General features: G+C 40.0%; 1 protein-coding gene across 1 annotated transcript in view; it reads left to right on the top strand.

The window, feature by feature from the left end:
- Positions 1 to 27,618, top strand: part of FMN2 (formin 2) — a 356,034-nt gene that overhangs the window by 15,267 nt on the left and 313,149 nt on the right. Inside the window, exon 2 of the mRNA XM_087859789.1 lies at positions 20,220 to 20,386. Coding sequence (XP_087715915.1) covers positions 20,220 to 20,386 — 167 coding nt within the window. The remainder of the gene's footprint in view (positions 1 to 20,219; positions 20,387 to 27,618) is intronic.

The raw sequence follows: 27,618 nt of genomic DNA, 5'->3' as shown, positions 1-27,618 counted from the left end.
AGGATATGGCTCAGAAACAGTCACATGAGAGAGATGCAAGGGCAAGGTGTGGGGAAGGTGTGGAACTCTTATGTTCTCTTAGCATGGCACTTTCCCCAATGTGTTCACCAACCTGGAAGTGCTCCTAATCCAGTCCTTCTGGTTTTTAAGGAGGCTTCATTATAGGGGTTTGATTGAGTAAATCATTGCCTTTGGTGACTGAACTCAATCTCCAGCTCCTCTCCCCTCCTGGAGGTCAAGGTTAAAATTTCCAGCCGCCTTTTTTTTTTTTTAAAGATTTTATTTATTTATTTGACAGAGAGAGAGAGACAGCCAGCAAGAGAGGGAACACAAGAAGGGGGAGTGGGAGAGGGAGAAGCAGGCTTCTGGTGGAAGAGCCCGATGTGGGGCTCAATCCCAGAACCCTGGCATCACGCCCTGAGCCGAAGGCAGACACTTAACAACTGAGCCACCCAGGTGCCCCAAAATTTCCAGCCTTCTAATCGCAAGGTTTTCTTCCCTGGTAACCTGTCCTCATCCTTGGGTGCTTTCTGAAAGTCATCTCATAAATTCAGCGGTGGTTGAAAGGGGTTTGTTGTGACTATTCCAAGATGCCTTTATTGCTGTGATCACTTAGGAAATTCCAAGGATTTTAGAGGCTCTATGCCAGAACTGGGTGAAAATCAAATATATATTTTTCCTTAATAAATCATAATATCACGGGGCACCTGGGTGTCTCAGTCAGTTAAGCATCCGTCTTTGGCTCTGGTCATGACTCCAGCTGGGGTCCTGACTCTTGGTTTCAGCTCAGGTCATGATCTCAGTGTCCTAAGATCAAGCCCCATGTCAGGCTCCACACTGAGTATGGACCCTGTTTGGGATTCTTTCTCCTTCCCCTCTGCCACCACCCTGCCCCTCATCTTGCACCAGCTCTCTCAAAAAACAAAAGATCATAATATCACAATAGTTATATAGGCTTTTAAAAGCAATACTTTTTTTTTACAGCAAAATAATTGAAATATAATCCTAGATCATGATATGCACTATGTAGATTCTTTTGAAATTATTGTCGTTGTTGTGACTTCCTTTTTGTATTGTGTGTGATTAGTTTTTGTCTATCTATGGCTCTCTTTGGGGAGTTATAATCCTAAAATCTAGAAACATTACTAACATTTTAATTTAGTAGGTTGTGTTTTACACTCAACATTAATTAAAATCTCTAATATTTAAAGTGTTTCATCATTTTTAAACAACTATATAATATTTTATCCAACCAGAAAAACACCCATCCCTTGGTTTCCATTACGTATTTCTCCTTAGTTTGCCCACTATATTTTAGGCTAACTTTTCACACCTTCACCCAGTTCTCTTTGTCCACCTTGACATCTGCCCTCCAGAATCTTTCCCATGCATGTCTCAAATTTCTGGTTCAGTTCTCTCATTAATTCCAGGTGCAGATTTCCTATTGCCTTAAAAATATTTTTGTAGGAATGTGGGAGTGGATCCAAACTCAACTTCTCTTTCCTCTAAACCCAAATTACTCCCTTATTTATTGCCTGCCCTGGTGGATGGTAACAGTTCTGGCACAACCCTTAACCAGTCTCTTAAGCCAAAATCTGGGAGTTGTGCAAGTTAGCCAAGTTCCTCACACTTCCTCACACTTCCTCTGTATTAAATCCAATCAGTCACTAAATCTTGTTAAAATACACCTCAGAACATATTTCTTAAAATACTTATCTTGTTCTTTCCAGGGGAATGTTTAATGCTCTTCTCACAATTATTCAGTGGCTCTCCATTGACTTCAGAGACAAATTTTAAACTTTGGGTGTATATCCAAGCAGAAAGGTGAATGTGTTTGGGGTAGAGGAGCTAGATTCGCTCCCTTATAGAATGTCCAGCCTTGGAATAGACGGTCTTGAAAGGAGTGATTTCAGTGTTCCCTGGAGATGTTCAAACAGAGACTGGAGGAAGCTGTACTGGGTACTTGTAACCCTGGAGAGGCTGAATGTGGGGACCACTAACATTCCGTACAACCAGGAAAGACCACCATGTTTGACTTCTAAAGGACGAGTGGCAGCCGTGATCCGTTTGTCTCCTTCCTTTGATTTGAGACTGCTTTAAATAGGTAAAAAATTCTTCAACTAGAGGTATTTTAGAAGCTGCCATTCATTAGATTCACGTTTATGGATTTAACTTAATAGATTAAAATTAATTTTTTTCTTTTGAAGTATTTCCCTCTGACACATCTAATTTTTTTCCTTTGAACGTTGGTTTGCTTCATGAGCTCTTAAAGAACTTCCCAAATAAATCCATATTCTAACATAGGTCCTAAAAAGTGGTTGGTAATCATTGTTACTTATGTTCTATGATATTCTTTGGCCAATTTTATTAGATTTATTAGATTAAATTTCTTGATCTGTTTTTGTCCAATTTCAGCTCTTGATTAATCGAAGTTGCATAGCTTCTTTTTCTTTCTTTCTTAGGGAAAGGCCTTGATGGAAGCCAAATATGAACTTTATACACATTTTAATAGGCTCCGTAGGGACTCTCGTCAGAGGTCTATATACCAAAGTCACATTTTTTGCTTTCTTTCTTTCTTTCTTTCTGGTTGACACATAATGTCACATTAGTTGCAGGTGTACAACTTAGTTATTTGACAAGTTTGTGTATATGTTATGCCGTGTTTACCACAACTGTAGCTAACTTCTGTCAAGGTACAATGCTATTATAATGTTGTCAGTTGTATTTTATGCTCTGCCTTTTATTCCTGTGACTTATTCTTTCCATCACTGGAAGACTGTATCTCCCTTTCCTTTCACCCCTGTTGCCCAACGCCCTCCATTCCTCCCCTCTAGCAACATCAGTTTGTTCTCTGTATTTATAGGGGTGATTCTGCTTTTCATTTCTTTACTTATTTTTTTTTCTTTATAGATTCCACTTATGAGTAGAATCATATGGTATTTTTCTTTCTTGGTCTGGTTTACTTTACTTAGCATAATACACTTTACATCCATCCATGTTGTCACAAATGGCATGATGACATCCTTTTTATGGCTGCGTAATAGTCCAGTGTGTGTGTGTGTGTGTGTGTGTGTGTGTGTGTGCGCACACGCCATATTTTCCTGTCAGTTTGTTTGTTAATGGACACTTTGGTTGCTTCCATAACTTAGCTACTGTAAATAATGCTGCAATAAACATAGAAGTGCATATATCTTTTCACATTTGTGTTTTTATTTTCTTTTGAGTAAATACCTAATAGTAGAATTATTGGGTCATATGGTATTTCTGTTTTTAATTTTTTGAGGAATTTCCATACTGTTTTTCACAGTGGATGCAACAGTTTACATTCCCACCAGCAGTGCGGGAGGAATGCTTTCCACATTCTTGCCAACATTTGTTGTTTCTTGTCACATGGATCTTAGCCATTCTGATAGGTGGGGGGTGATATCTCATTGAGGTTTTGATTTACATTTACCTGATGATGAGTGATGTTGACCATCTTTCACGTGTCTATTGGCCATCTGTATGTCTTCTTTAGAAAAATATCTATTCAAGTCCTCTTCTCATTTTTTAATCAGATTATTTGGGTTTTTTTTTTTTTGGTGTTAAATTTATTAATTTTTAATATATTTTGGGTATTAACCCCTTATTGGGTGTGTCATTTGCAAATATCTTCTACCATTCCATAAGTTGTCTTTTTATTTTTTTGGTAGTTTCTTTTGCTGTAAAAAAGTTTTTAATTTTGATGTAGTCCCAATAATTTATTTTTGCTTTTTTCCCCTTGTCCTAGGAGACATACCTAGAAAAATGTTGCTATGGCTGATGTCAAAGAAATTACTATGTTTTCTTCTAGGATTTTTATGGTTTCAGGTCTCACATTTAGGTCTTTAATCGATTTTGAGTTTATTTTTGTGTGTGGTGTTAGAAGGTGGTCTGGTTTCATTCTTTTATGTGTCCAGTTTTTCCAACATCATTTACTGGAAAGACTTGCTCTTCTCTGTTGTATAGTCTTGCCGTCTTTATCATAGATTAATTGACCTTATAATCATGCGTTTATTTCTGGGGTCTCTGTTCTGTTCTGTTGATTTATGTGTTTGTTTTTGTGCCAGTTCCATACTGTTTTGATGATTACAGCTTTCTGGTATATCTTGAAATCTGGGACTGTGATACCTGCAGCTTTGTGTTTCTTTCTAGGATTGCTTTGACTATTTGAGATCGTTTGGGGTTCCATACAAATTTTAGGATTATTTGTTCTAGTTTTGTGAAAAGTGCTACTGGTATTTTGATAGGGATTGCATTAAATCTGTAGATTGCTTTGAGTAGTATGAACATTTTAACAATGTTAATTTTTCCAGTCCATGATGATGGAATATCTTTCCATTTGTTTGTGTCATCTTCAATTTCTTTCATCAGTGTTTTGTAGTTTTCAGAGTACAAGTTGTTTACTTTTTAAGTTTATTCTTAGTTATTTTATTCTTTTTGGTAAAGTTGTAAATGGTATTGTTTCCTTAATTTCTCTTTCTGCTACTTCGTTATTAGTGTGTAGAAATACTACCAATTTCTGGGTATTAATTTTGTATCCTGCCACTTTACTGAACTAACTTATTCTAGTAGCTTCTTAATGGAGTTTTTATTTTTTAAATTTTTTAAAAAAAGATTTTGTTTATTTGAGAGAGAGAGGTGGGAGGGGTTTAGGGAGAGGGAGAGAGAATCTCAAACAGACTCCATGCTGAGCACCGGGCATGACACAGGGCTCTATCTCATGACCCTGAGATCATGACCTGAGTCAAAATCAAGAGCTGGACGCTTAAGCAACTGAACCACCCAGGTGCCCCTTATTGGAGTCTTTAGAAATTTCTGTGTATAGTATCATATCATCTGCAAATAGAGACAGTTTAACTTCTTTTTCTTTTTTGATTGCTGTGACTAGAACTTCCAGTACTATGTTGAATCCAAGCGGTGAGAGTGGACATCTTTGTCTTGTTCCTACCTTAGAGGGAAAGCTCTGTTTTTCACCATTGAGTGTAATGTTAGCTGTGGGTTTTTCATAAATGGCCTTTATTATGTTGAGGTATGTTCTTTCTTCTTTTTGTTGAGAGTAGTTTTTTTTTTTTTTAATAATGAATGGATGTTGTACTTTGTCAAATGCTTTTTCTGTATCAATTGAGGTGATCATATGATTTTTATTTTTTATTTTATTGGTGTGGTGTATGACATTGATTCCAAAGTCACTTACTATTTATTTATTTATTTATTTATTTATTTATTTATTTATTTATTTATTTATTTATTTATTTTTAAGTAGGCTCCATGCCTAGTGTGGATCCCAACACAGGGCTTGAACTCACAACCCTGAGATCAAGACCTGAACTAAGATCAAGAGTTGGATGCTTAACCAACTGAGCCACCCAGGTGCCCCCCCAAATCACTTTTTTAATGCTTTGTTGTAGTGTGACATTTTATTATAATTGATGTCAAATACATTTATTGCTGCTCTTTTCTGTATTGTCAGTGTTAGGTAACAAAATGCATCATGTGAATCCCAGTTCATCACACAAGGGCAGTCAACTTCTTAAAAAATATATATAAAGGTACATGGTATTGAAGACTTGGAAAAGCCAGCACGTCTGCAGGCCAATCTGCAAGTGTTTTATAAAGTTGACATACCAAAGTATTTCTTCCTTACCTGGAATTTTGAGCCTGATGATGTGCTCAGAGGAGGGAGTTTGCTGTAAGAGTGTCTACTCCATGCTGTCCACAGGTGCAGGGAGTTCTGTCCAGGGGGAGCAGAGAGCTACATCCTCATGTGTTCACATCCCTTCATGAGCTGAGGTCATCTTCCTTGCAAGTAGGGACCATGTGTCCTGTGACTTGTTTCTCCTATGATGTGTCTAGCAGTTTGACTACACATTTGTCTTCTTGCCTTGAGACAACCCTAGATATTTATACTGAGGAGGGTCTTCTTTTTATTGTAAAACTTGCGGCATTAGTATCTGAAGCTAGACATGTTAGCTTCTGTTTGATCATAATTGGCCTCTCATACCTGATTTTTTCTTATTTCTCCAGCATAGACCATCAGTACATGATGATACACAATATGTGATATCTCTGTATTCACCAACATCTTAAACTTAAGCACTTATCATTAATGTCTAACTCCAGATTTGCTTATCAACAACACATTTCCTCTTACCATTTCAACTGATAGATAATACAGGCTTTCAGGGGAAGTTTAGTAGATAAGTCTGATCTAGAAGGTCAGGAAAAAGCTTAACATAATGAGACTGCTATTTAATTCTCATTTTGCATAAGATATGGAACCTGGAAGAAACAGAAACTTATATTGACCCCTTTCAAAATATAGCAGTTCTATTCTGTTCCTCTTTCAACCATTAAGACATACACAAAAGGAAAAAAAAAAAAAAACGATGTGTTTGTAGGCTCTTAAAGTATAAATTTAAAACAGATAATTATAAATGAATGATGTTATGGGGGGCATAAAACAACACCACACTCACACTTAGCCCTTCCCCATGTGTGACCTGGGATATATTACTCAAATATTTGAGGATATTGTCATAATGTATTATTATTAGTAAGGGACAGGGAGCATGTTTTCATCAAGATTATATCCTTTGGTGGACCTAGGACGTTCTTTGGCAAATGATAGACTCTTAAGTGTTTGGTTCTATCTTGTCTTTGCTGCTTTTTCTCTCTTTCTCTCTCTTTTTAACTATTTCCACTAAGGATGTTTAATTAAGGTAATATATTCTCAGTAGACTGCATTTGAAGCATTCCTTCATGAGCTTTGGTCATTGTAACTGTATTGTCAGCCCCAGCAGGGTGCAGGCCATGTGGTCTGTTTCTTTTCTATCTCAATAGAGAATGTTGGTCGGAAGTTTTTCCCAGAGCTGCTGGCTTACTCAGAAGTGGAAGATCCCTGGAATAAAAATTAGGAGAGCAGAGTATGTGTCCAGTTTTGGCACTGCCGCCCTCCAGTCTAGGCCAATTCTAGAACCTTTCATCCCTCAGTTAGCTGCTTTGAAATCATGATGGTAAATCCTTGCTTTGCTTCACAAGCTGACAATAGATGTGGAAGTACCCTTTATATTGTATCATTCTATACAAAAAACAGGTTTTCTACTTTTTATAGCATCACTGCTCCCTGCCCAACCAAACTCTGGTGCAGGGACTCATGATTTACTTTTTCCTAGTGTGGGAGGATCACTGCATTTGGCCTTGTTTCCATGTTTGTCCAGCGCTGGGAGTTTTGCTTAGCCATGCACGACAAGTCTTTGAGGGTAGTGTATGACTGCAAAGCTGATACCACATGCTAAAGTGAATACCCTTTACTAACTAGGGTGTCTAAGTACATGCAGAAGGAGGGAGAGGGGATCCGTGCAGAAATAATGGGGGAACATTAGTGATTAATAACTTCCCTGTCATTGGATTGATATTATTTTTAACATGAATTTAACAAGTAACTAACAAATAATGCAAGTTTTAGAAAACATTAGTTAGGAATTCTAGAAAGTAGAGTGTTAAATATTACCTAGTTGATGTCATTAAGATCTATTGAATGTAAAACAAAAAAACAAAAACAAAAATGAAAACTTGGTGGATGAAGATATTTTAATCTGTGATCACCTTGCTTATTATACTTTTTCTAATGCTTTTAGGTTAGAGTATATTCTTAGGATTCAGTTGACTACTTATGATTTCCTTCCTTTAGGTTAAACCAAATTTTTATTTATCCTATTTAAGAGTACAGAACCTTTGGAATGAATCTTGATAAAAATAATGATAGGTCATATTTATCGGACACTGTGTTAAGCCTGTTACAAAAATTATTTCAACTTAATTCTTACAATAGTCCTAGGAGGTAATGAAGGTGATTATTTCTGGTTATAGATGAGGAAACTGAGGAGGCTTAAGAGAAATTGAGTAGCTGGTCTGAGCCATAGCTTGAACACGAGTAGCATCAGGGGGACACCTCGGCTGTTGGTTTCCAAAGCTTAAGGTCATGGCTGCTATCCCACGCTTCTTCTGCTGAATGCATTTTATGAAGTCTAGAGATAGAGTCCATGTACTTTCAGTGGAAAACAATGGGCAGAAAAGAGCAGATATTCTGTATTCTATACAAGATGAAAGACCTGTCCATGGGTGTACACTTCGAGATTTCTTTAGGCTATCTGTTAAATATGTAATTTGTGTGATCAGTGAGATGAGCCTTTCTTCGATGAAGATAGTGGGACCTTGTGCCAAACACCTAAAATCCCTGGTCCTGCATTTCCTAATTGATGAAATGACAGTTAGAGGCTGGGTTTGAAAAAAAGACTGCTTTCCCCACTGGGTTTTTTATTTGGGCCCCGTGGGAGGGAGGGGTGGAGGAAGGGAGAGCCTGAGAAAATTTGCCCATCTCCTGCCCATGCACTTAGACTCATAAATCCACCAGAAACTAGTTCTTATGTACCTGTAGAGTTTATACCAGTCTGCATTGTAAAGAATGATTTTATTGGCCTTTGAGAATTTTCTCAAATTTTAGAGTTACTGCAGCTACAAGGGGAGTGTTGCCTTGGTAGTGGTTGAACCTAGGTCTTCCCTTACCTGTGGTCCCTGTTTGCATCTCCTTGATAAGTAGCCCAGGACTGCATGTAACTGCTATGCAACCTCCCTGGCTGACCCTGTGGCCTTGGCCCTTGGGGCTGACCTCCTAGCAAGCAGCACCCCACCAGGCCCTATCATGCCCACCTGCAGTTTTTCCTGACTTGTTCATTCAGCAAATAGGTTTTTGGCAAGTTGACTTAGAGCTATTTTGTACCTAGTAAGAGCTCGGGATATTCTGTTGATTAAATAATGAAAATATGAAATTAAACAAAGCTTTGACTAGCTGAACACTTAAGGAAAGTTACGCTTATTCATACTCTAGGACCAATTATTTTCATTTTTTGGTGTGACCAACACATCTCAGTCTAGTATAGGTCCTTTGACCAAGGAATGGTGTAAGGGACCAGGAGTCATGGGCTATCCTGAGCTGTGGGTGTGGTGGGGGGGTGCAGAAGGGGGTGCCATAGGGAATCTGGGACCTCTGTGTCCAGGTCCTAGCCAGCCAGTTTATACAGTTAAAAAAGAAGGTTAAGTTCATAAGGCTTTGTATCCAATGAGTCTCCCCAGTTTAGATTCAAGGAATTCCATGTAGTAGGCCAGTGTGTTCCAGTTAAATCTCTAGTCATCAACTATGAGAAGAAAAACAGAAGTTCCTGTCTCTGTCTGCTCCCTCCACCCTGGTCAAATTAGTCATGGTCAGAAAGGGTGCTCAGTGCATTCCAGCTAGAGTGCCGGTCCTAGAAGAAGTAAAAATATTTCATGTTCCTACCACGATCATTTGACTCTTTAATAAACTGAATTCATGTCTCTTGTTTTTGTAGAATAAGGAGGACACCTTGTTAGGTTTGCAATCTTAGAGTCCCGTGTTCTACTGACTGAGCCAGTCAGGTGTGCCCTATTTATTTATTTGGCCTTGCAATCATTAATCTTTTCAATGGCACCATTTAAGATATTTGTTGGGAAGATTGGACCGTACACACAAGTAGAGGTATGATGAGTCCCATGTACCTATCACCAAGCTTCAGTAATTATCAATGCCATAATAGTTTTGTCTGCTTCTTTCAAATACACACTTTCTCATGGAATAACTTGAAACAAATACCAGGCATCATGTTAATTTTAAGTACTTCAGTATGTGTCTCAAAAAAGGACTTTTTAATATGCTACAATGCCATTATTATACTGAATGCAAATCAAATTTGTTGTTTAATAGTATCTGGTAATTAGTCCATTTTCAGAACTCTCTGTATCTTAGATTAGCAGTCAGAACCAATCTGACACGATTCAATCCTCTTCTCTTTTTTTCCCAGGGGTTTGGAATAGCACATGTGCTAGACGGGCAGTGCTGTATACTTGCTAAACCCACATCAGGAGGCTTACCGTGTCTGCCTGTCTCAGTTGTACTGAAGCTGTGAATGATTTGTGGGTTTGGGGATGACAGCTTGATTCCTTCTTGCAAATTTTTCAGTTGACTGTTTCTCGAATGGGTTTCCCATCCATTAACTATTCATTAAGTGAACCATAAGGACTGCAAAAGGAATTCATTATGGATTGCAAAAGGGTGATTTTCTAATTTTGTCACTTTTTTGCCCCTTTTCGCTAGAACTTTCTGTATTGAAAGCTTTTTTTTTATTCACTAGGTGTGCTGTATTACCCTGAAACACAGTTTATACTGGAAATGCTTCTGTTATCTCCCATTAATTCTATTATCAGTGAGGTTTGGTGCCCTAGCATTCTCCAGTGGTATCTATTTTTGTTTTTTATTCCTTTTCATATGTTTGTTATGTTTTTAAATTAATTGAGTTATTATGTTTTTTTATGTTGAAGTAACATATAATACATCATTAGTTTTTGATGTAGTGTTCAACAATTCGTTAGTTGCATATAACACCCAGTGCCCATCACCACACGTGCCCTCCTTAATACCCATCACCTAGTTACCCCATTCCCCCAAGCCCTCCCTTCGATGATCCTCAGTTTGTTTTCCAGAGACCAGAGTCTCTCATGGTTTGTTTCCCTCTCTGATTTCTTCCTATTCAGGTTTTCTCCCTTCCCCTGTGGTCCTCCACACTATTCCTTATGTTCCAGATATAAGTGAAATATGACAATTGTCTCTCTCTGCTTGACTTATTTCACTTAACATAATCCCCTCCAGTTCCATCCATGTTGATGTAAATGGTGGGTATTCATCCTTTCTGATGGCTGAGTAATATTCCATTGTATATATGGACCACATCTTCTTTATCCATGCATCTGTTGAAGGACATCTCAGCTCCTTCCACAGTTTGGCTATTGTGGACATTGCTGCTATGAACATTGGGATGCATGTACCCCTTCTTTTCACTACATCTGTATCTTTGGAGTAAATACCTGGTAGTGCAATTGCTGGGTCATAGGGTAGCTCTATTTTTAACATCTTGAAGAACCTCCTTGCTGTTTTCCAGAGTGGCTGTACCAGCTTGCATTCCCACCAACAGTGTAAGAGAGTTTCACTTTCTCTACATCCTCTCCAACATTTGTTTCCTGTCTTGTTAATTTTTGCCATTCTAATTGGTGTAAGGTGGTATCTCATTGTGGTTTTGATTTGTATTTCCCTGATGCCTAGTGATGTTGAACACTTTTCCATGTGTCTGTTAACCATTTGTATGTCTTCTTTGGAGAAATATCTGTTCATGTCTTCTGCCCATTTCTCGACTTGATTATTTGTTTTTTGGGTGTTGAATTTGAGAAGTTCTTTATAGATCTTGGATACCAGCCCTTTTTCTGTAATGCCATTGGCAAATACCTTCTCCCAATCCGTGGGTTGCCTCTTAGTTTTGTTGACTGTTTCCTGTGCTGTGCAGAAGGTCTTTATCTTAATGAAGTCCCAAAAGTCCATTTTTGCTTTTGTTTCCCTTGCCTTTGGAGACATGTCTTGAAAGAAGTTGCTGTGGCCAATGTCAAAAAGGTTTGACACCTAGGATTTTTATGGATTCTTGTCTCATATTGAGGCCTTTCATCCATTTAGAGTTTATCTTTGTGTATGGTGTGAGAGAATGGTCGAGTTTCATTCTTCTGTATATAGTTGTCCATTTTTCCCAGCACCAATTATTGAAGAGACTGTCTTTTTCCATTGGATATTTTTTCCTGATTTGTGGAAGATAAGTTGACCATAGAGTTGGGGGTCTATTTCTGGGTTCTCTATTCTGTTCCATTGATCTATGTGTCTGTTTCTGTGCCAAAACTATGCTGTCTTGATGAACATAGTTTTGTAATATAGCTTGAAGTCAGGCATTGTGATGTCCCTAGCTTTGGTTTTCTTTTTCAACATTACTTTGGCAATTCAGGGTCCTTTCTATTCCATACAAATTTTAGGATTGTTTGTTCCACCTCTGTGGAAAATGTCAATGATATTTTGATAGGGTTCACATTGAAAGTGTAGATTGCTCTGGGCAGCACAGACATTTTCACAATATTTATTCTTCCAATCCATGAGCGTGGAATGTTTTTCTCTGTGTGTCTTCCTTTATTTCTTTCATCAGTGTTCTGTAGTTTCTAGAGTATAGATCCTCCTTCACCTCTTTGGTTAAGTTTATTCCTAGGTGTCTTATGATTTTTGGTGCAATTGTAAATGGAATTGATTCCTTAATTTCTTATTCTTCAGTCACATTGTTAGTATATATAAATGCAACTGATTTCTGTGCATTGATTTTGTATCCAGCAATCACATTGCTGAATTGTTGTATGAATTCTAGTAATTTGGGGGTGGAGTCTTTTGGAGTTTCCACATAAAGTATCATGTCATCTGCAAAAAGGAGAGTTTGACTACTTCTTTGCCAATCTGATGCCTTTTATTTCTTTTTGTTGTCTGATTGCTGAGGCTAGGACTTCTAGTACTATGTTGAACAAAGGTGGTGACACCATCCTTGCCTTATTCCTGATCTTAAGGGAAAAGCTCGGTTTTTCCCTGTTGAGAATGATATTCGTCGTGAGCTTTTCATAGATGACTTTTGTGATATTGAAGTGTGTTCCCTCTATCCCTATATTTTGAAGAGTTTTAGGGGCGCCTGGGTGGCACAATCATTAAGCGTCTGCCTTCGGCTCAGGGCGTGATCCCGGCGTTATGGGATCGAGCCCCACATCAGGCTCCTCCACTATGAGCCTGCTTCTTCCTCTCCCACTCCCCCTGCTTGTGTTCCCTCTCTTGCTGGCTGTCTCTATCTCTGTCAAGTAAATAAATAAAATCTTTAAAAAAAAATGAAGAGTTTTAATCAGGAAAGAATGCTGTATTTTCTCAAATGCTTTTTCTGCATTGATTGAGAGGATCATATGGTTCTTGTCTCTTCTTTTGTTACTGTGATCTATCACGTTGACTGATTTGCAAAAGTTGAACCACCCTTGCATCCCAGGAATAAACCTCACTTGGTCATGGTGAATAATCTTTTTAATGTACTGTTGGATCTTATTGGCTAGGATATTGTTGAGTATTTTTCCATCCATGTTCATCAGGGATATTGGTCTGTAATTCTCCTTTTTGATGGGGTCTTTGTCTGGTTTGGGGATCAGGGTAATGCTGGCCTCATAGAAGGAGTTTGGATGTTTTCCTTCTGTTTCTATTTTTTGGAACAGCTTCAGTAGAGTAGGTATGATTTCTTCTTTAAATGTTTGGTAGAACTCCCCTGGGAATTCTGGCCCTGGACTCTTGTTTTTTTGGAGGGTTTTGATTATTGTTTCAATTTCCTTGCTGGGTATTGTTCTGTTTAGATTGTCTATTTCTTCCTGTTTCAATCTTAGTAGTTTGTAAGTTTCCAGGAAGGCATCCATTTCTTCCAGATTGCCTAGTTTTTGGCTTATAGCTGTTGGTAATAAGTTCAAATGATTGCCTGTATTTCCTTAGTATTTGGTCGTGATTTCTCTCTGCTTTCATTCATGATTTTATTAATTTCGGTCCTTTCTCTTTTCTTTTGGGTAAGTCTGGCCAGAAGTTGATCGATCTTATTAATTCTTTCTAAGAACCAGTTTCTAGTTTTGTTTATCTGTTCTACTGTTCTTCTACTTTCTATTTCATTGATTTCTGCTCTAATCTTTATTATTTCTCTTCTCCTGCTTGGTTTAGGCTGTGCACTCGGGAAGAATGAGTATTCTGTTGTTTTAGTGTGGAATGTTCTGTATATATCTATGAAGTCCATCTGGTCCAATATGTCACTCAAAGTTCTTGTTTCTTTGCTGATCTTCTGCTTAATGATCTGTCCATTGATGTGAGTGGAGTGTTGAAGTCTCCTACTATTAATGTATTATTATCAATATGATTCTTTGGTTTGGTTATTAGTTGGTTTATGTAGTTGGCTTCTCCCATGTCGAGGCCATAGATATTTAAAATTGTTACATTTTCTTGTTGGATAGACCCTTTAAGTATGATATAGTGTCCCTCTACATCTAAACTGAAGACTGTAGTAAGACTTACTACATACTAAGTAAGACTTACTAAAATCTAATTTGTCTGATATGAGGATTGTTACCCCAGCTTTCTTTTGAGGTCCGTTGGCATGGTAAATGGGTCTCCATCTCCTCACTTTCAATCTGAAAGGTATTTAGGTTCAAAATGAGTCTCTTTTAGACAGCATATGGATGGGTCCTGGTTTTTTTTTTTTCCCCAACCTGAAACCCTGTGCCATTTCATGGGAGCATTAGGCCCTTCATGTTGAGAGTAATATTGAAAGATATGAATTTAGTGCATCATATTGCCTGTAAAGTCCCTGTTTCCATAGATTGTCTGTATATTTCTGGCCTATATTACTCTTGGGATCTTTCTTCTTTTAGAGAATCCCCCATAATATTTCTTGCAGGACAGGGTTGGTGGTCATATAGTCTTTTAGTTTCTGCTGGTCCTGAAAGCTCTTTATTTCTCCATCTGTTCTTTTTTTTTTTTTTTTTTTTTAAAGATTTTTATTTATTTATTTAACAGATAGAGACAGCCAGTGAGAGAGGGAACAGAAGCAGGGGGAGTGGGAGAGGAAGAAGCAGGCTCATAGTGGAGAAGCCTGATGTGGGGCTCGATCCCAAAACGCCGGGATCATGCCCTGAGCTGAAGGCAGACACTTAACGATTGCACCACCCAGGCGCCCCTCTCCATCTGTTCTGAATGACAGCCTTGCTGGATAAAGTATCCTTGGCTGCATGTTCTTCTCATTTAGTTCCCTGAATATGTGTTGCCTGCCCTTTCTGGCTTGCCAGGTCTCTGGGGACAGGTCTGACATTTTTCTGATGTTCCTCTCTCCATAAGAAATCTCTTCACCCTAGTTGCTCTCAGGATAGCTTCCATGGCTCTAACATTTGCAAGTTTCACTATTATATGCTGGGGTGTTGGTCTATTTTCATTGATCTTGGGGTGGGTCCTCTGTGCCTCTTGGACATGAATTCTTTTTTCCTTCCCCAGATTAGGGAAGTTCTCAGCTATAATAACATGATTTTAATGGCTACATGTATAGCCATTGTATATAAAGACATTTTTTACCATGCATTTTTGTTGTTATATATTCTAATTTTTTCATATTTTTACTATTAATAAACATTTACTATTACAGCAGGAACTGTGCTAAGCATTTGACATGTAGTATGTCATTTAATCTTCATGGTAATCCTGTGATGCATCACTCTTTGGATATATCGAATATTTATGTAGGATTGATTTTGCAAAGGTGAATTTTTGGGTCAAGGGGTGAACTTTTTAAACATCATGGACACACATTGCAGAATTGCCCCTTCAAGCTCTTCCTGTTAATGCTATCACCACCTTCTGGGTTTTAGCCTATCTTGAGTCCAAGTTGAGGGAAAAAAATTGACAAACTCATTGCCTATTTGGTGGTTCTTGGAATTCTCATTTTTTCTCCCAGTTTTCCTGCTATTACAATATAGTTCAGGATCTCACTTAGCTGCCTCGTGCATTCTGTCCATGTATGATGTCACTCTGACATACTCAACTGATGCAGTGACAGAAATCCATCTGGTTTCAGGTGGAGGAGTGTGTATAGAATGGGTGAGATTATAGGAAGCAATACAGGAAGACTTGAGGGAATAAACAGAATGAGCCAGGAAGTACTCACTCATACATTGACATGTTGAGTAGAGAAAGCAGGAGAGGGGACTGGAGAGACAGTGGCCAGTGAAGTAGAGAAAATACAGGGTGGTATCATAGAGGTGATAGCAGAGTATTCTAAGGAGTAAGAGTGAGTGAACAATGGAAATTTTCTGAGAGATTAAGAAACTGAATAAGATGAAGACAGATGTTATTGATATAGTATTGGCTACCAGTTTCTGTTGCAATGTGGGATGGAAGTCAAATTAGATTTGGAAATTAGACTGCTTAAGTGAGGGACTAGAGGTAACAAGTTTAGGTGATTCTGGTCAGTAGTTTTGATGTGAAAGGAAATCAAGAAATGGGACAGTAGTTGGGGGTAAGGAGTGATGTGGGCTAAGGGAGATTTTGTGTGTGTGTGTGTGTGTGTGTGATGCTGGAAATGTCCAGTAAAGCAGGAAATGTTCCTGACTCAGGAGAGGAAAGGAGTAAAGAAGTGACCTCCTGGCCATGTCACAAGGAATTCAACTAGAACAATGAGGGGAAGAGCTTGCTTTGGTTTGGAGCAGGTCCTACTTCTTGTGTGAGGAAGAAGGATATCAGTGTAGCTGTTTTTGCATATTTGCAGTTTGTCTTGCTTTTTTCCATTTTCTCAATACATTATTTGAGAAGATCATTATATCTCATCATTGGAAAGACTGGGTTAATGGGGGAGAAAATGTATAAAGTTGTATTGGAAACAATATGTTTAGATGAGAATACAGAGCAGTGTTGGGTCTAATTGAGGTCTATATTCATGATCTTAAAGTGAAAACAGGCAATGAGTGTGTGTCTTTCCTTCATTGTGTTCAGTTGCTTTGGTGAAGGCAAAGAAAAGGTAGATGTCTAGACTGGATGAATTGGGGTTTTGGCTACCATGGTGGGAAAGAGGGGCAGGGGAGCTGGAGTGTTTGAAGCATGTGATTGCAGTGATGGGAAATAAAATTTAAGCAGGTGAGGAAGGGAGTGATGGATTGTGTGACAGTGGCAGGGATGACTGACTCAAGATCCCTGTGGACAGTGGAGCTTCAGAGGGGGTTCTAGAATATAAGCTGAAAGGGTAGAAGGTAATGGTGAAAGATTAGATGTTCCTTCCAGATATATATATATATATATATATATATATATATATATATATATATATATATATATATATATATATTCACTTATGACCAAAACATTAATCAATCAACTATATTGTGTCAGGTCTTTCTTGAGGTTGTGGGTAGAGGATGGTGACCAAACAATAAAGCCTGCTAACATGGAGTTTACCTTCCGTGAGGAAGAGAGAGACCACAGACTCACATAAATTCAAGGGCTGAAATCACTGAAGAATAAAGAGGAATAGTGGGAAAAAGAGTGACTGGTGTGCTATTTAAGAAAAAGGGGTCAGGAAGTTCTCTCAGTGGAAGAGACAACTGAGCAGAGGCCTGAATCAGATGAAAGAGTGAGTCATTCAAGTATCTTGGGAAGAGTGTCTAGTACAAAAGGCTCTGAGGTGATAGTGACCTCTGTGTGTTCAGGAGGAGGAGGCTAGTAGGTGAGACTGCCTTCAGGGAGAGCAGGAAGAAGGGACAGGAGTGGGGAGGGGGCTCTTGATTTGAAATGAGGAGTTGGGTTTTGCTCTGAGGGTGACGGAAAGCCATGGAGGACTAGAGTAAAGTTTGAAACTGGTCTTCTGAATGGCTTGCTTGTGTGGGGGTGGAAGAAACACTGAGTGGAGGCAAGGATTCAAGATCTCAGATGAGTTATATCCCTGGGTGTTGGTTTGATCTCCATGTGGATGTCAGAATCACTGATAGGAGCAAGGGTGGAAAGCACAGTGGTTGAGTCAGGAGGTAAGGTATTCAGTGAACGGCGGGGAGGAGATTGGGAATGACAAGAAGTTAGTGGATGGCAGAAAGGAGAAGGATGACAGGTGGTCTAGCTAGTGGCAGGAGTTACAAAGAGGCTGATGGTTTTGAAGGAGAATAAATCATTTGAAAGTGCTCAGGGGATCAAGGAAGTCACTCACTCACTTCCTATCCCTGATACATGTGGGATTTGACACAAAATGTCTCCATGTAGAGGGCTGCTAGAGGAGGATGGAGGGGCAGCAAGTTATGGTCCATGTGAACCTGTGAGGTTCTCTTCAGAGAGGTTGAGCAGGGATTCTCAGGTTGGGGGACATTTGGCAATGTCTGGAGACACTTAGGCTCTTACAACTGGAAGAGCAGTGGTTATGCTGCTGGTGTCTAGTGCATAATGGCCAGTGATGGTGCTAACATCCTATAGTGCACAGGACACACAGAATTATCCATCCCAAGACATCAGTGGAGCTGTGGTTGGGAAGCCCTGGATGAAGGATTGAGGGGTATTTGTTCATCATAGAGCTGAAGCTCCAGGGGGGTTGTCCTTTCCTCTCTTCCACATTTTCCCATAACGCTTTCTGATCATTTTTGGCTTGATATACATATTTATTTGATCACACCCAAATACGCTCACATAGGGAAGATCCTGTCTCCCTTTCTGTCATACCCAGTTTCTGAGTTACAGGAAAGACTTGGTTTTCTGGCTGTGTTCAGTCATCAGATGGGTATACTGCAGCAATAATTAATCATTTGAGAATTGAGAGATGTAGTTTCCTTGGTTGGTTCCAGCTAGATTCAGGGAAACTTAAGTCCTATAGAAGAAAAATCCTTTATTTCCCCTCCGAAAAGATCCTGGGAGACCAAAGAATGTTCTCTAGTGACCTAAAGGAATGAAGAAAATACAGAGACCTCTTTTGCTGTGCTTTGTTATTCTACATATCAGAGGTAGATTTTGAAATGAGTTTTGTTGTACAAGCAAAAATAGGAAGAGGCAAGAAGATTGCACGAGTAGTACCCTTACAGGCATTTGTACATTTGAAATTTCCTTGTTCTAATTGAAGGACAGACCTGGGCCTGGTTTTGCAGGACCCCAAGCGAAGACTGCTTTTTACATGGTGAAAGCTGTACAAAACAAAAATGAAGAAGAATATGCAACAGAGACCTTACATGGCCCTCGAAGCCTAAAGTATTTACTGTTTGGGCCTTTATAGAAAAAGCTTGCTGATCTCTGGGATAGATGTGTCTCCTTCCTACTTCTGACCATGATATGAATGAGTCTTTGTCACAGAATCATAACATTGCATTTATTCAGAAATCCTAAAAAGTATTTATTGATACTTCTTAGGTGTGAGAGGCCACATTTGCAGGATGTATGCTAGCTGTCAGAGATTTTACTTTAGTAAGAGGTGTAGATATTTTTTTTTAAAGATTTTATTTATTTGAGAGAGAGAGAGAGCACGCATGCATGCACAAGTTGGGGGAGGGGCAGAGGGAGAGGGAGAAGCAGACTCCTCACTGAGCAGGGAGCCCAGTACAACATGGGGCTCAATCCCAGGACACTGGAATCATGACCTGAGCCGAAGGCAGGTTTAATTGTTTAACTGACTGAGCCACCCAGGTGCCCCAAGAGGTGTAAATATTAAACAAATAAGTATACACATGATTAATTAAAATAATTAATTACACAAAGTACTAAGAAGGGTGCCAAAAGAGTATGCAAGGGGGTCGCTGGAGTCTTTTCTGGATAAGTGATTTTAATCTAAATTGAAGAGTGAATCCACTAATGAGAGGAAGGAGCAGGAGCAGGGCAAGAACTGAGGGAGCAGTTGTGACCTGAAAGGAACCCAAGAGATTTTCCATTTCTTCTACCAGAGTTGGCTAATGGAGAAATCAGCTACATCAATTTCTAAAGGATAATAAATTAGAGAGCAAGGAGTATCAGAAATGAATGAGGGACTTCTGGTCATCACGTTGTCCCAGATGAATCTCAGGTACAGCTAGGATTGAGAACCATGGCACTAGGTGGACCCAGGCCCTCTGGGTCCTCAGCCAGTGGCCTTCTCGTGCATCTCTTCTGTCGTCTCTTTTCAGGAAGTAAGAACTAAAGTTTGCACCTACCTTAGAGCTATGGTTCTGAGGAGCATGTGAGGATATTTTGAGCCTGTCATGTTCCTCTTCAGGGTGGTGAATTGGCTGGCCAACTCTTCTCTCAGGGGTTAGGGCCTTAGCCTGCCTCCTGTCTCCTCATTCCCTGCCCCTCCCCATTGCCATGCCAGAGACTGTGCGTATCAGTCACTGACATTTCTTAGCCCACTTGGTGGTTGGTAACTGCCCCCTCAGAGAACCGTCAGCAGGGTAAACAAAGAGAGGAAGTAGGGTTACCAGTGAAATCCAAAAGGCCGAGCTGTTCTTCAGGTGGAAAACGTACAGCCTGTCACATGATCATCCTCTTTGGGGGCAGGAAATGTTTTAGAGAATGGAGAGCAAACTAGAGCTGCCTTTTCCCATGAGGAACCCCAGGCCTCAGACTGCAGAGTTTTCTCTGTGATTGGGAAGCTGCTGTCTGTGCCCCTCAGTAGCCTCGGCAACAGTGATGCTCACGGGTTGTGTCTTCCAGACCTCACTCCCCCGGGAGAGTTCTGAGCCAGGTGACTCGCTGGTCCTCCTTCTCATGATTGTTTCTTCTGCAGGGCGAACCCTGTTGGAGAAGCTATTCAGCCAGCAGGAGAACGGGCCTCCAGAAGAAGCAGAGAAGTTTTGCTCCCGGATCATTGCCATGGGTCTTCTACTTCCTTTCAGTGACTGCTTCCGGGAGCCGTGTGATCGAAATGCCCAATCCAGCTCAGCTCCGTTTGACGTAAGTAGGAACCTTTACTTCTGTCCGTGAGGCAGATGGCTGTCGAAACAGCGACTGTGATGTATGTCTGTCCAGCCACCCTATAATACAACCAAAACACGCAACGCAAGCCATCCTCCCCTCAGCCACTCCGCAGCTCAACATGTCTGTTTCTGAGCTTTCCTTCTTGACCAGAGTAATCTTAAGGATATTGGCCAAACCTCCTTTTCTGAACAGATGGCCACTTTCGACAGTTTTCTAGCCTGCTTTTATCAGTGAGGATTTTAAAGTGGCTCTGAGTCAGGACTACTGACTTTGCTGGTCGAGGACATTACTTCAGGAGCTTTGGTCCCAGGGGGCCGCAGGTTTCCATGGGCACCTAGAACGCTGTGTCAGTGGCTTCATAGCTCACCTGTGTACTAACCATGGATATGCAGCAGCATTGTCTGCTTTCTCCCCAGCTCCCATTCACCAAGAGAATTAATACTGCAGGACGGTAATCCAGAAGGCATATTCGTAATTCCTAATGAATATCAGGACAGCTGGATTACCCTTTTCAAGCCAGGGTATTGCTAATCTTTCTCAGGTATGTGGTACATGTGTGACATGGTAGTTGTGTTGAGTCTGCATCGAAAACCCAGATATATAAGAATTCTCCTGTATGATTTTCTCATAAAAAATATTGAAGGTCTAATTTGCGTGGAGCCCAGTTATTTGTGAGGCAGAGTAAGGTTCTCACCCATGTGTGAGTCACTGTTGTCCTTTGCTTCCAGCTACACCTTCTGTGCCTTCAATGAGTGAGATAATGGTGAGTTTTGAAAGACAATGAAAATGAGCCCTGACTGAGACCAAGATGTGATAGTAAATAATAAAATGTCTGTATGTCCTGTATTTCTTCTTTGTCTTCTTCATACATTATAACCTATGTTTTTCCTTGATGTCCCTTCAGTATTAGGAAAATTAATCACATAAAATATCGTGAGATCTTCTTGATACTTCCCAAGTGAATGAAGTTTCCTCGGGATGTGCTATGACTTGTGAAAGTTCCCTCTTAAGATCTTTTTATTTATTTAATTATTTTTTAAATGACATTATAACTAATTACTGCTAGGTAGATCTTTTTCTTCTATAGGAAGAACTGGATAATTTAAATTTTTTCTTTCCTTTTTTTTTTTTTTTTTGGAGAAGTGTTTGTTATTATAGAGACAGAATCTGGGGGACTGTGGTGGGCTAAAAGTCTTATAGAGCTGTGTTCTAGAAAATATATCAATTTATAAGTTGGAATTAAAATCATTGTGGTACAGAGAAAAGCAAACCCTAGCCATGTCTAAAGCTTGCCTTTTGATTGAAACTATTCCCAAATTGACTGCATTTTCCTCTCTTAAAGATTAGAAGTCAAAAGTCTTATCACTCAAAAAATGTGAAATCGGAAAACTGAAAAGAATAGGGTAATTCTATACTTTCTTCTTCTTCTTTTTTTAATCTCTGAACTGGCTGCTTCTTATCTCCCACCTCCCCTCCACCCTTGTGTGAGAGAGCAGAAACTCCTCCCATCATTGTCTATCTGCAGGACAGTTGAGTGTGGCGTGGAGAGGGAAAAGCAAACAACAAACAAAATCCCTTAATGTGGTAGGAAGTCATTTCCTCATAATGGGGAATTTGTTTCCCCCAACTTTATGCAATTGCATTTTCTCCTTAGTTTATCTGTTCTGTAATACATCTCTACTCCCCCTGCCAAACAAAACACAAAATAAACACCAAATTAAAGGCACTCTAGTAAGAAATGTTAGTCCATATACTTAGACAACAGGTCAGTCACAGAACTGTGCATTTGCTATTTGCAGAGTCAAGGATTTTCTTCCAAACCCAGAAGAGGCAGCAATACAAGGAGTTATGTAGACTGAAGCATTAGTGGAGGAATGGGGAGAAATGTACTTATCTGTGTGGAGAGAAGTTTCTGATAATTAGTCTCTCTGCTGATTTACAGAAAATTGCTGTTGGGAGGATGTCTAAGCAACAATTCTCTTGAGGACAGTTGCCTTCGAGACATAACACCATGTGGGAATAAACTCATTACTGGCACTCTTCCCACCCCAACTTTGTTCCCTTCTCTAAGAGCATCTGATTCCCTCCCCCTTCTCCTCCCTCCACTGGTACACGCAATTAAAGCAATGAAGAGTTTTGATTTAGGGGTCTTGCTGATATGGTTTATGGATTAGCCTTCTTCAACCCCCCCTTTTTTTTTTTTTAATATTTTATTTATTTATTCGACAGAGATAGAGACAGCCAGCGAGAGAGGGAACACAAGCAGGGGGAGTGGGAGAGGAAGAAGCAGGCTCATAGCGGAGGAGCCTGATGTGGGGCTCGATCCCAGAGCACCGGGATCATGCCCTGAGCTGAAGGCAGATGGTTAACCGCTGTGCCACCCAGGCGCCCCTTCTTCAACCCTTTTTAGTCCCATGTTATATTATACATTTTTAAGGCCTAACATTTTGCTTTAGAAATCCTATAGAAAATATGAAAGGACTTGACATTTTCTCTTCATCTTTAACTTGGTTAAAGTTTCTAAGAACCCTAAAGGAAAAGGGCTTTGAGTGATAATGTTAATTCATTCACAAATGCTTACCAAATACATTCTATAGGCAGTATTTTAGGCTCCAGAGATATATTAGTAAGGAAGAGAAAAAAGATTTTTTTTTTTTTGAGAAATAAGATTTCTGTTGTCTTGAAATTTATATCCTTATCACAGTGGGAAGAGACACATAAAAAATAAAAACCAAAAACCAACAAGAAAAAACTGAAACTAGAACAACAACAAATAACAGTGTAGGTCATGAATTTACATCAGATTCTAGTAAATGCTACAAAGAAAATAAACCCTAGTAATATGATAGGGTCAATGAGGGTGGAGTAGGGTGAATGTGGGGGAAGCTCACTAAGGATCCATGATGGGAGGTCTGAGGGAAGGTCATTCCAGGAAGCTCACCGGGCAAGTACAAAGGGTCTGGGGAGAGCATAGGCATGACCGAAGCAAGGCACAGCCTGAGCACCTGTGTAGCTGAAATTTCATGAGATGAGGGCAGAAAGGACTTGGGGTCAGAATATGCAAGGTCTTGAAAGCCATGGAATGACAGATGTTTTTTTGTTGTTCTTTTAATGAGGAGCTTTTGGAAGGTTTTGTGCAGGGGAAGAACATATTTTACATGGATCACTTGGCCTGGTGTTTGGATAATGGAGTAGAGGGGGCAGAAGTAGAAGAAGAAACACCAGGTGGGCACAGTAGTTGCGTGAGGAATGGTGGCAGTACTTGGGGTAGGATGGTGGTGAGGGAGTTAGAGAAGAGTCCTTAGGTATGGGATGGATTCTGGAGGCAGAGCTGATGGGACTTCTGGTGGGTTAGACATGGCAGCAATGGAAAAAGGAAGTCAACTATAACTTCTTGGTTTCTGATTTTAAGTCGCTGGGTGGATGGTTGTGCCATTTATCGAAATGGAGAAGATAGGTCCATTTTAGGAGGAAAATGTTGTAAGGACAGAACTAGTGCTTGTTATATACTTTTCTTGAATAAAGTTCTGTTAATTTAGAAAACTAATACCAAGCATATATTTGACAAACATAAGCTTTTGCTTTTTGCTGGTGGAATGATGTTGACTTTATTAGACAATCAAAATTAGGGCCATGGTAGTCAAAGATATTTCAGCCATCAGAAGGGCTGGTAGCCCTTTGCATAGCCATGTCATAACAGAAAGAAAAATTGAGCTTCTTTATCCTTTGTCCATCCTCTTTTTCTGTTTCCATTACTAATCTGGGGACCCAGAAGTTATCACTTTACTTGTTATTCTCTGACAGTATCCTCACATTTGCCTTTTGCTTTTTTTTTCTTTTCATTTTGCTATCTCGCAATTCTAAGCTAGATCATTTCTTTCTTTTTTTTTCAGATTTTATTCATTTATTTGAGAGAAAGAGAGAACAAGCAGTGGGGAGGGGCAGAGGAAAATAGAGAGAGGGGGGAGGAAGGGAGGAAGGGGGGGAGGAAAGGAGGGAGGGAGAGAGAAGGGGAGGGAGAGAGAGAGAAGCAGACTCCCTGCTGAGCAGGAAGGCCAATGGGGGACTCGATCCCAGGACCCAGAGGTCATGAGCCGAAGGCAGACACTTAACTGACTGAACCACCCAGGTGCCCCTTAGCTAGATCATTTCTAGCAAGAGAAAACACATGCATAATACAACGGCTTAGTAGATTGTATTGTTTAATTGTAGGTCATGGTATTTTTTTTTTGTGGGGAGGAAAGATATTTTTTCTCTTTGGAGTCTGTTCTAGTCATTTCTCAAGTGTGAGAAAAAAATCTCTCCTGAAAGTGTCCATTGTAAATCCTTAGAAATAGCAAAACCTTCACTATTATGACACACACAGTTGACCCTTAAACAAAATGGGGATTAGGGACGCCAAGCCCCTACACAGTCAAAAATCCACATATAACTTTTGACTTCTCCCAAATTTAACTACGAATGGCCTACTGTTGGTTGGAAACCTTACCAATAACATAAACTGTCGATTAACTCTCTTTGTTCTATGTATTACATACTGTATTCTTACAATAAAGTAAGGTAGAGAAAAGAATATGTTATTAAGAAAATCATAAGGAAGGGAAATACATTTACTGTACTATAAAAAATCTACATATAAGTGAACCCACATAGTTCAAACCTGAGTTGTTCAAGAATCAACTGTAATTTGCAGTTTCGGGCCACCGCCCTGCTCATGGTGGACGAGACATGCTGGTCCTCAACCTGTGGCTGATCACAGGCCCCGCTCATTGCCTGTTAGGTGTAGACGGAGGTCATTATGCAAGAATAGGTCCAGTAATAATAGTCCCTTAAGATTCCTTTTCTTTTGAATACGTTTTTTTTTAATGATTTTCATTTATTTGAGGGCACCTGGGTGGCTCAGTCAGTTAAGCGTCTGTGTTCGGCAAAGGTCATGATCCCAATCGAGCCTGGTATCTGGCTCCCTGCGCAGTGAGGAGTCTGCTTCTCCCTCTGCCCTCCTCCTTGCTCGTGCTGTGTCTCTCATGCTGTCTCTCTCAAATAAATAAATAAAAATCTTTAAATAAAAATTTTTTAAAGTTTTTTTATTTGAGAGAGAGAGGGAAACAGGGAGAGCATGGGTGGGGGGAGCAGCAGAGGGAGAGGGACAATCAGACTCCCCACTGAGCAGGGAGCCCGATGCAGGACTCGATCCCAGGACCCTGAGATCATGACCTGAGCCAAAGTCAGATGCTTAACCGACTGAGCCACCACGGTGCCCTTCTTTTGAATACTTTTATTCATATTAGATTTCTGAGTCCTATTCATCAGTGGCTGTTTTCCAGTAAATCACAGTTATCTGTTGATTATCCATCAGCAAGCTCTTTTAGGATTTCTTCAATCATCACTGTGTCAGAGATCACAATATCTCTTTACAACACAAAAAACAAAGCCAAAGATTTTGGCTGGAGTAGATGATTATACCTGCTTAGTCCTTTAGAATCGATTTCATTCATTCATTCATTCATTCATTCATTCATTCATTCATTCATTCAGATTTATGTATTTATTTGAGAGAGTGAGAAAGAGAGATTGGCAGTGGGCGAGAGAGTATCAAGCAGACGGTGTGCTGAGTGTGGGCTCAGTCCACAACCCCGAGATCACATCCTGAGCAGAAACCAAGAGTGGATGGCACCGACCGCACCACCCGAGCGCCCCAGGACCGATTTTAATCATTTTTCTAGTAGAACATTTTTGGATGCTGGGCTCTTTTGGGTTTGGCAGATTTTGCTAGTTTGCTAGTCCCCAAGCTTACCGGATGGGTGGGAATTTCTTGCTCTGTATGTAAATGGACTTAACGTTTAGATGACTCTATTAGCAAGGCTAGAAATAAAGGGAAGGAAGACATAAAAAATTAGGCTAAAAAGGAATAAAGGAAACACAATCCTGGACCTGTTGGAAAAATCATTAATTAATCAAAACCAGTAGTGGTTTCCACCAGAAAACCAATGAAATGTTCTCCGCTCACTGTCACCAAAAGCCAGAATGAAGACTTTAAGTGAACAAATAGAAATGATCATTTGTATTTGAATCCAATTTTTTTCAGAGTAGGAAGAATACTTGGATGCTATTTAGTGAAAGCCACACACATCTTTTACTGAGACACAGTAAAGCCAAGTCATCGTTTAGCTGTAAGAGAATGTACGCGCGCGAACACACACACACACACGCGCACACACACGCACACACTTATATAACACACACGCACACACACGCACACACACTTATATAACACACACGCACATACACACACGCACACACACATGCACACACACGCACACACACTTATATAACACACACACGCACACGCACTTATACAACACACACGCACACACACGCACACACACTTATATAACACGCACACACGCACACACATGCACACACACGCACACACACTTATATAACAGACACGCGCGCACACACACACTTATATAACACACACGCACACACACGCACACACACTTATATAACACACGCACACACACGCACACACACTTATATAACACACGCACATACACACACACGCACACACACATGCACACACACGCACACACACTTATATAACACACACACGCACACACACACTTATATAACACACACGCACATACACACACACGCACACACACACGCACACACACTTATATAACGCGCGCACACACACGCACACACACGCACACACACATATAACACGCGCGCACACACACTTATATAACACACACGCACATACACGCACACACTTATATAACACACACGCACACACACTTATATAACACACACACTTATATAACACACGCGCACACACGCACACACACTTATATAACACACACATGCACACACACTTATATAACACACACACTTATATAACACACACGCACACACACACACGCACACACACACGCACACACACTTATATAACACGCGCACGCACACACATATAACACACACGCACACACACGCACACATACACGCACACACTTATATAACACACGCGCACACACATATAACACACACACTTATATAACACACACGCACACACGCACACACACACTTATATAACACACACTTATATAACACACACGCACACACACACTTATATAACACACACGTACACACACACTTATATAACACACACGCACACACACACTTATATAACACACACGCACATACAC

The sequence above is a fragment of the Ursus americanus genome, chromosome 2 (genome assembly GCF_024610735.1).
Source record: "Ursus americanus isolate L20-20 chromosome 2, mUrsAme1.1.p, whole genome shotgun sequence".
In the NCBI taxonomy this organism is placed as follows: Eukaryota; Metazoa; Chordata; class Mammalia; order Carnivora; family Ursidae; genus Ursus; species Ursus americanus.
The sequence above is the reverse complement of the archived record's forward strand: the minus strand, read 5'-3'. Positions and strand labels throughout refer to the sequence as shown.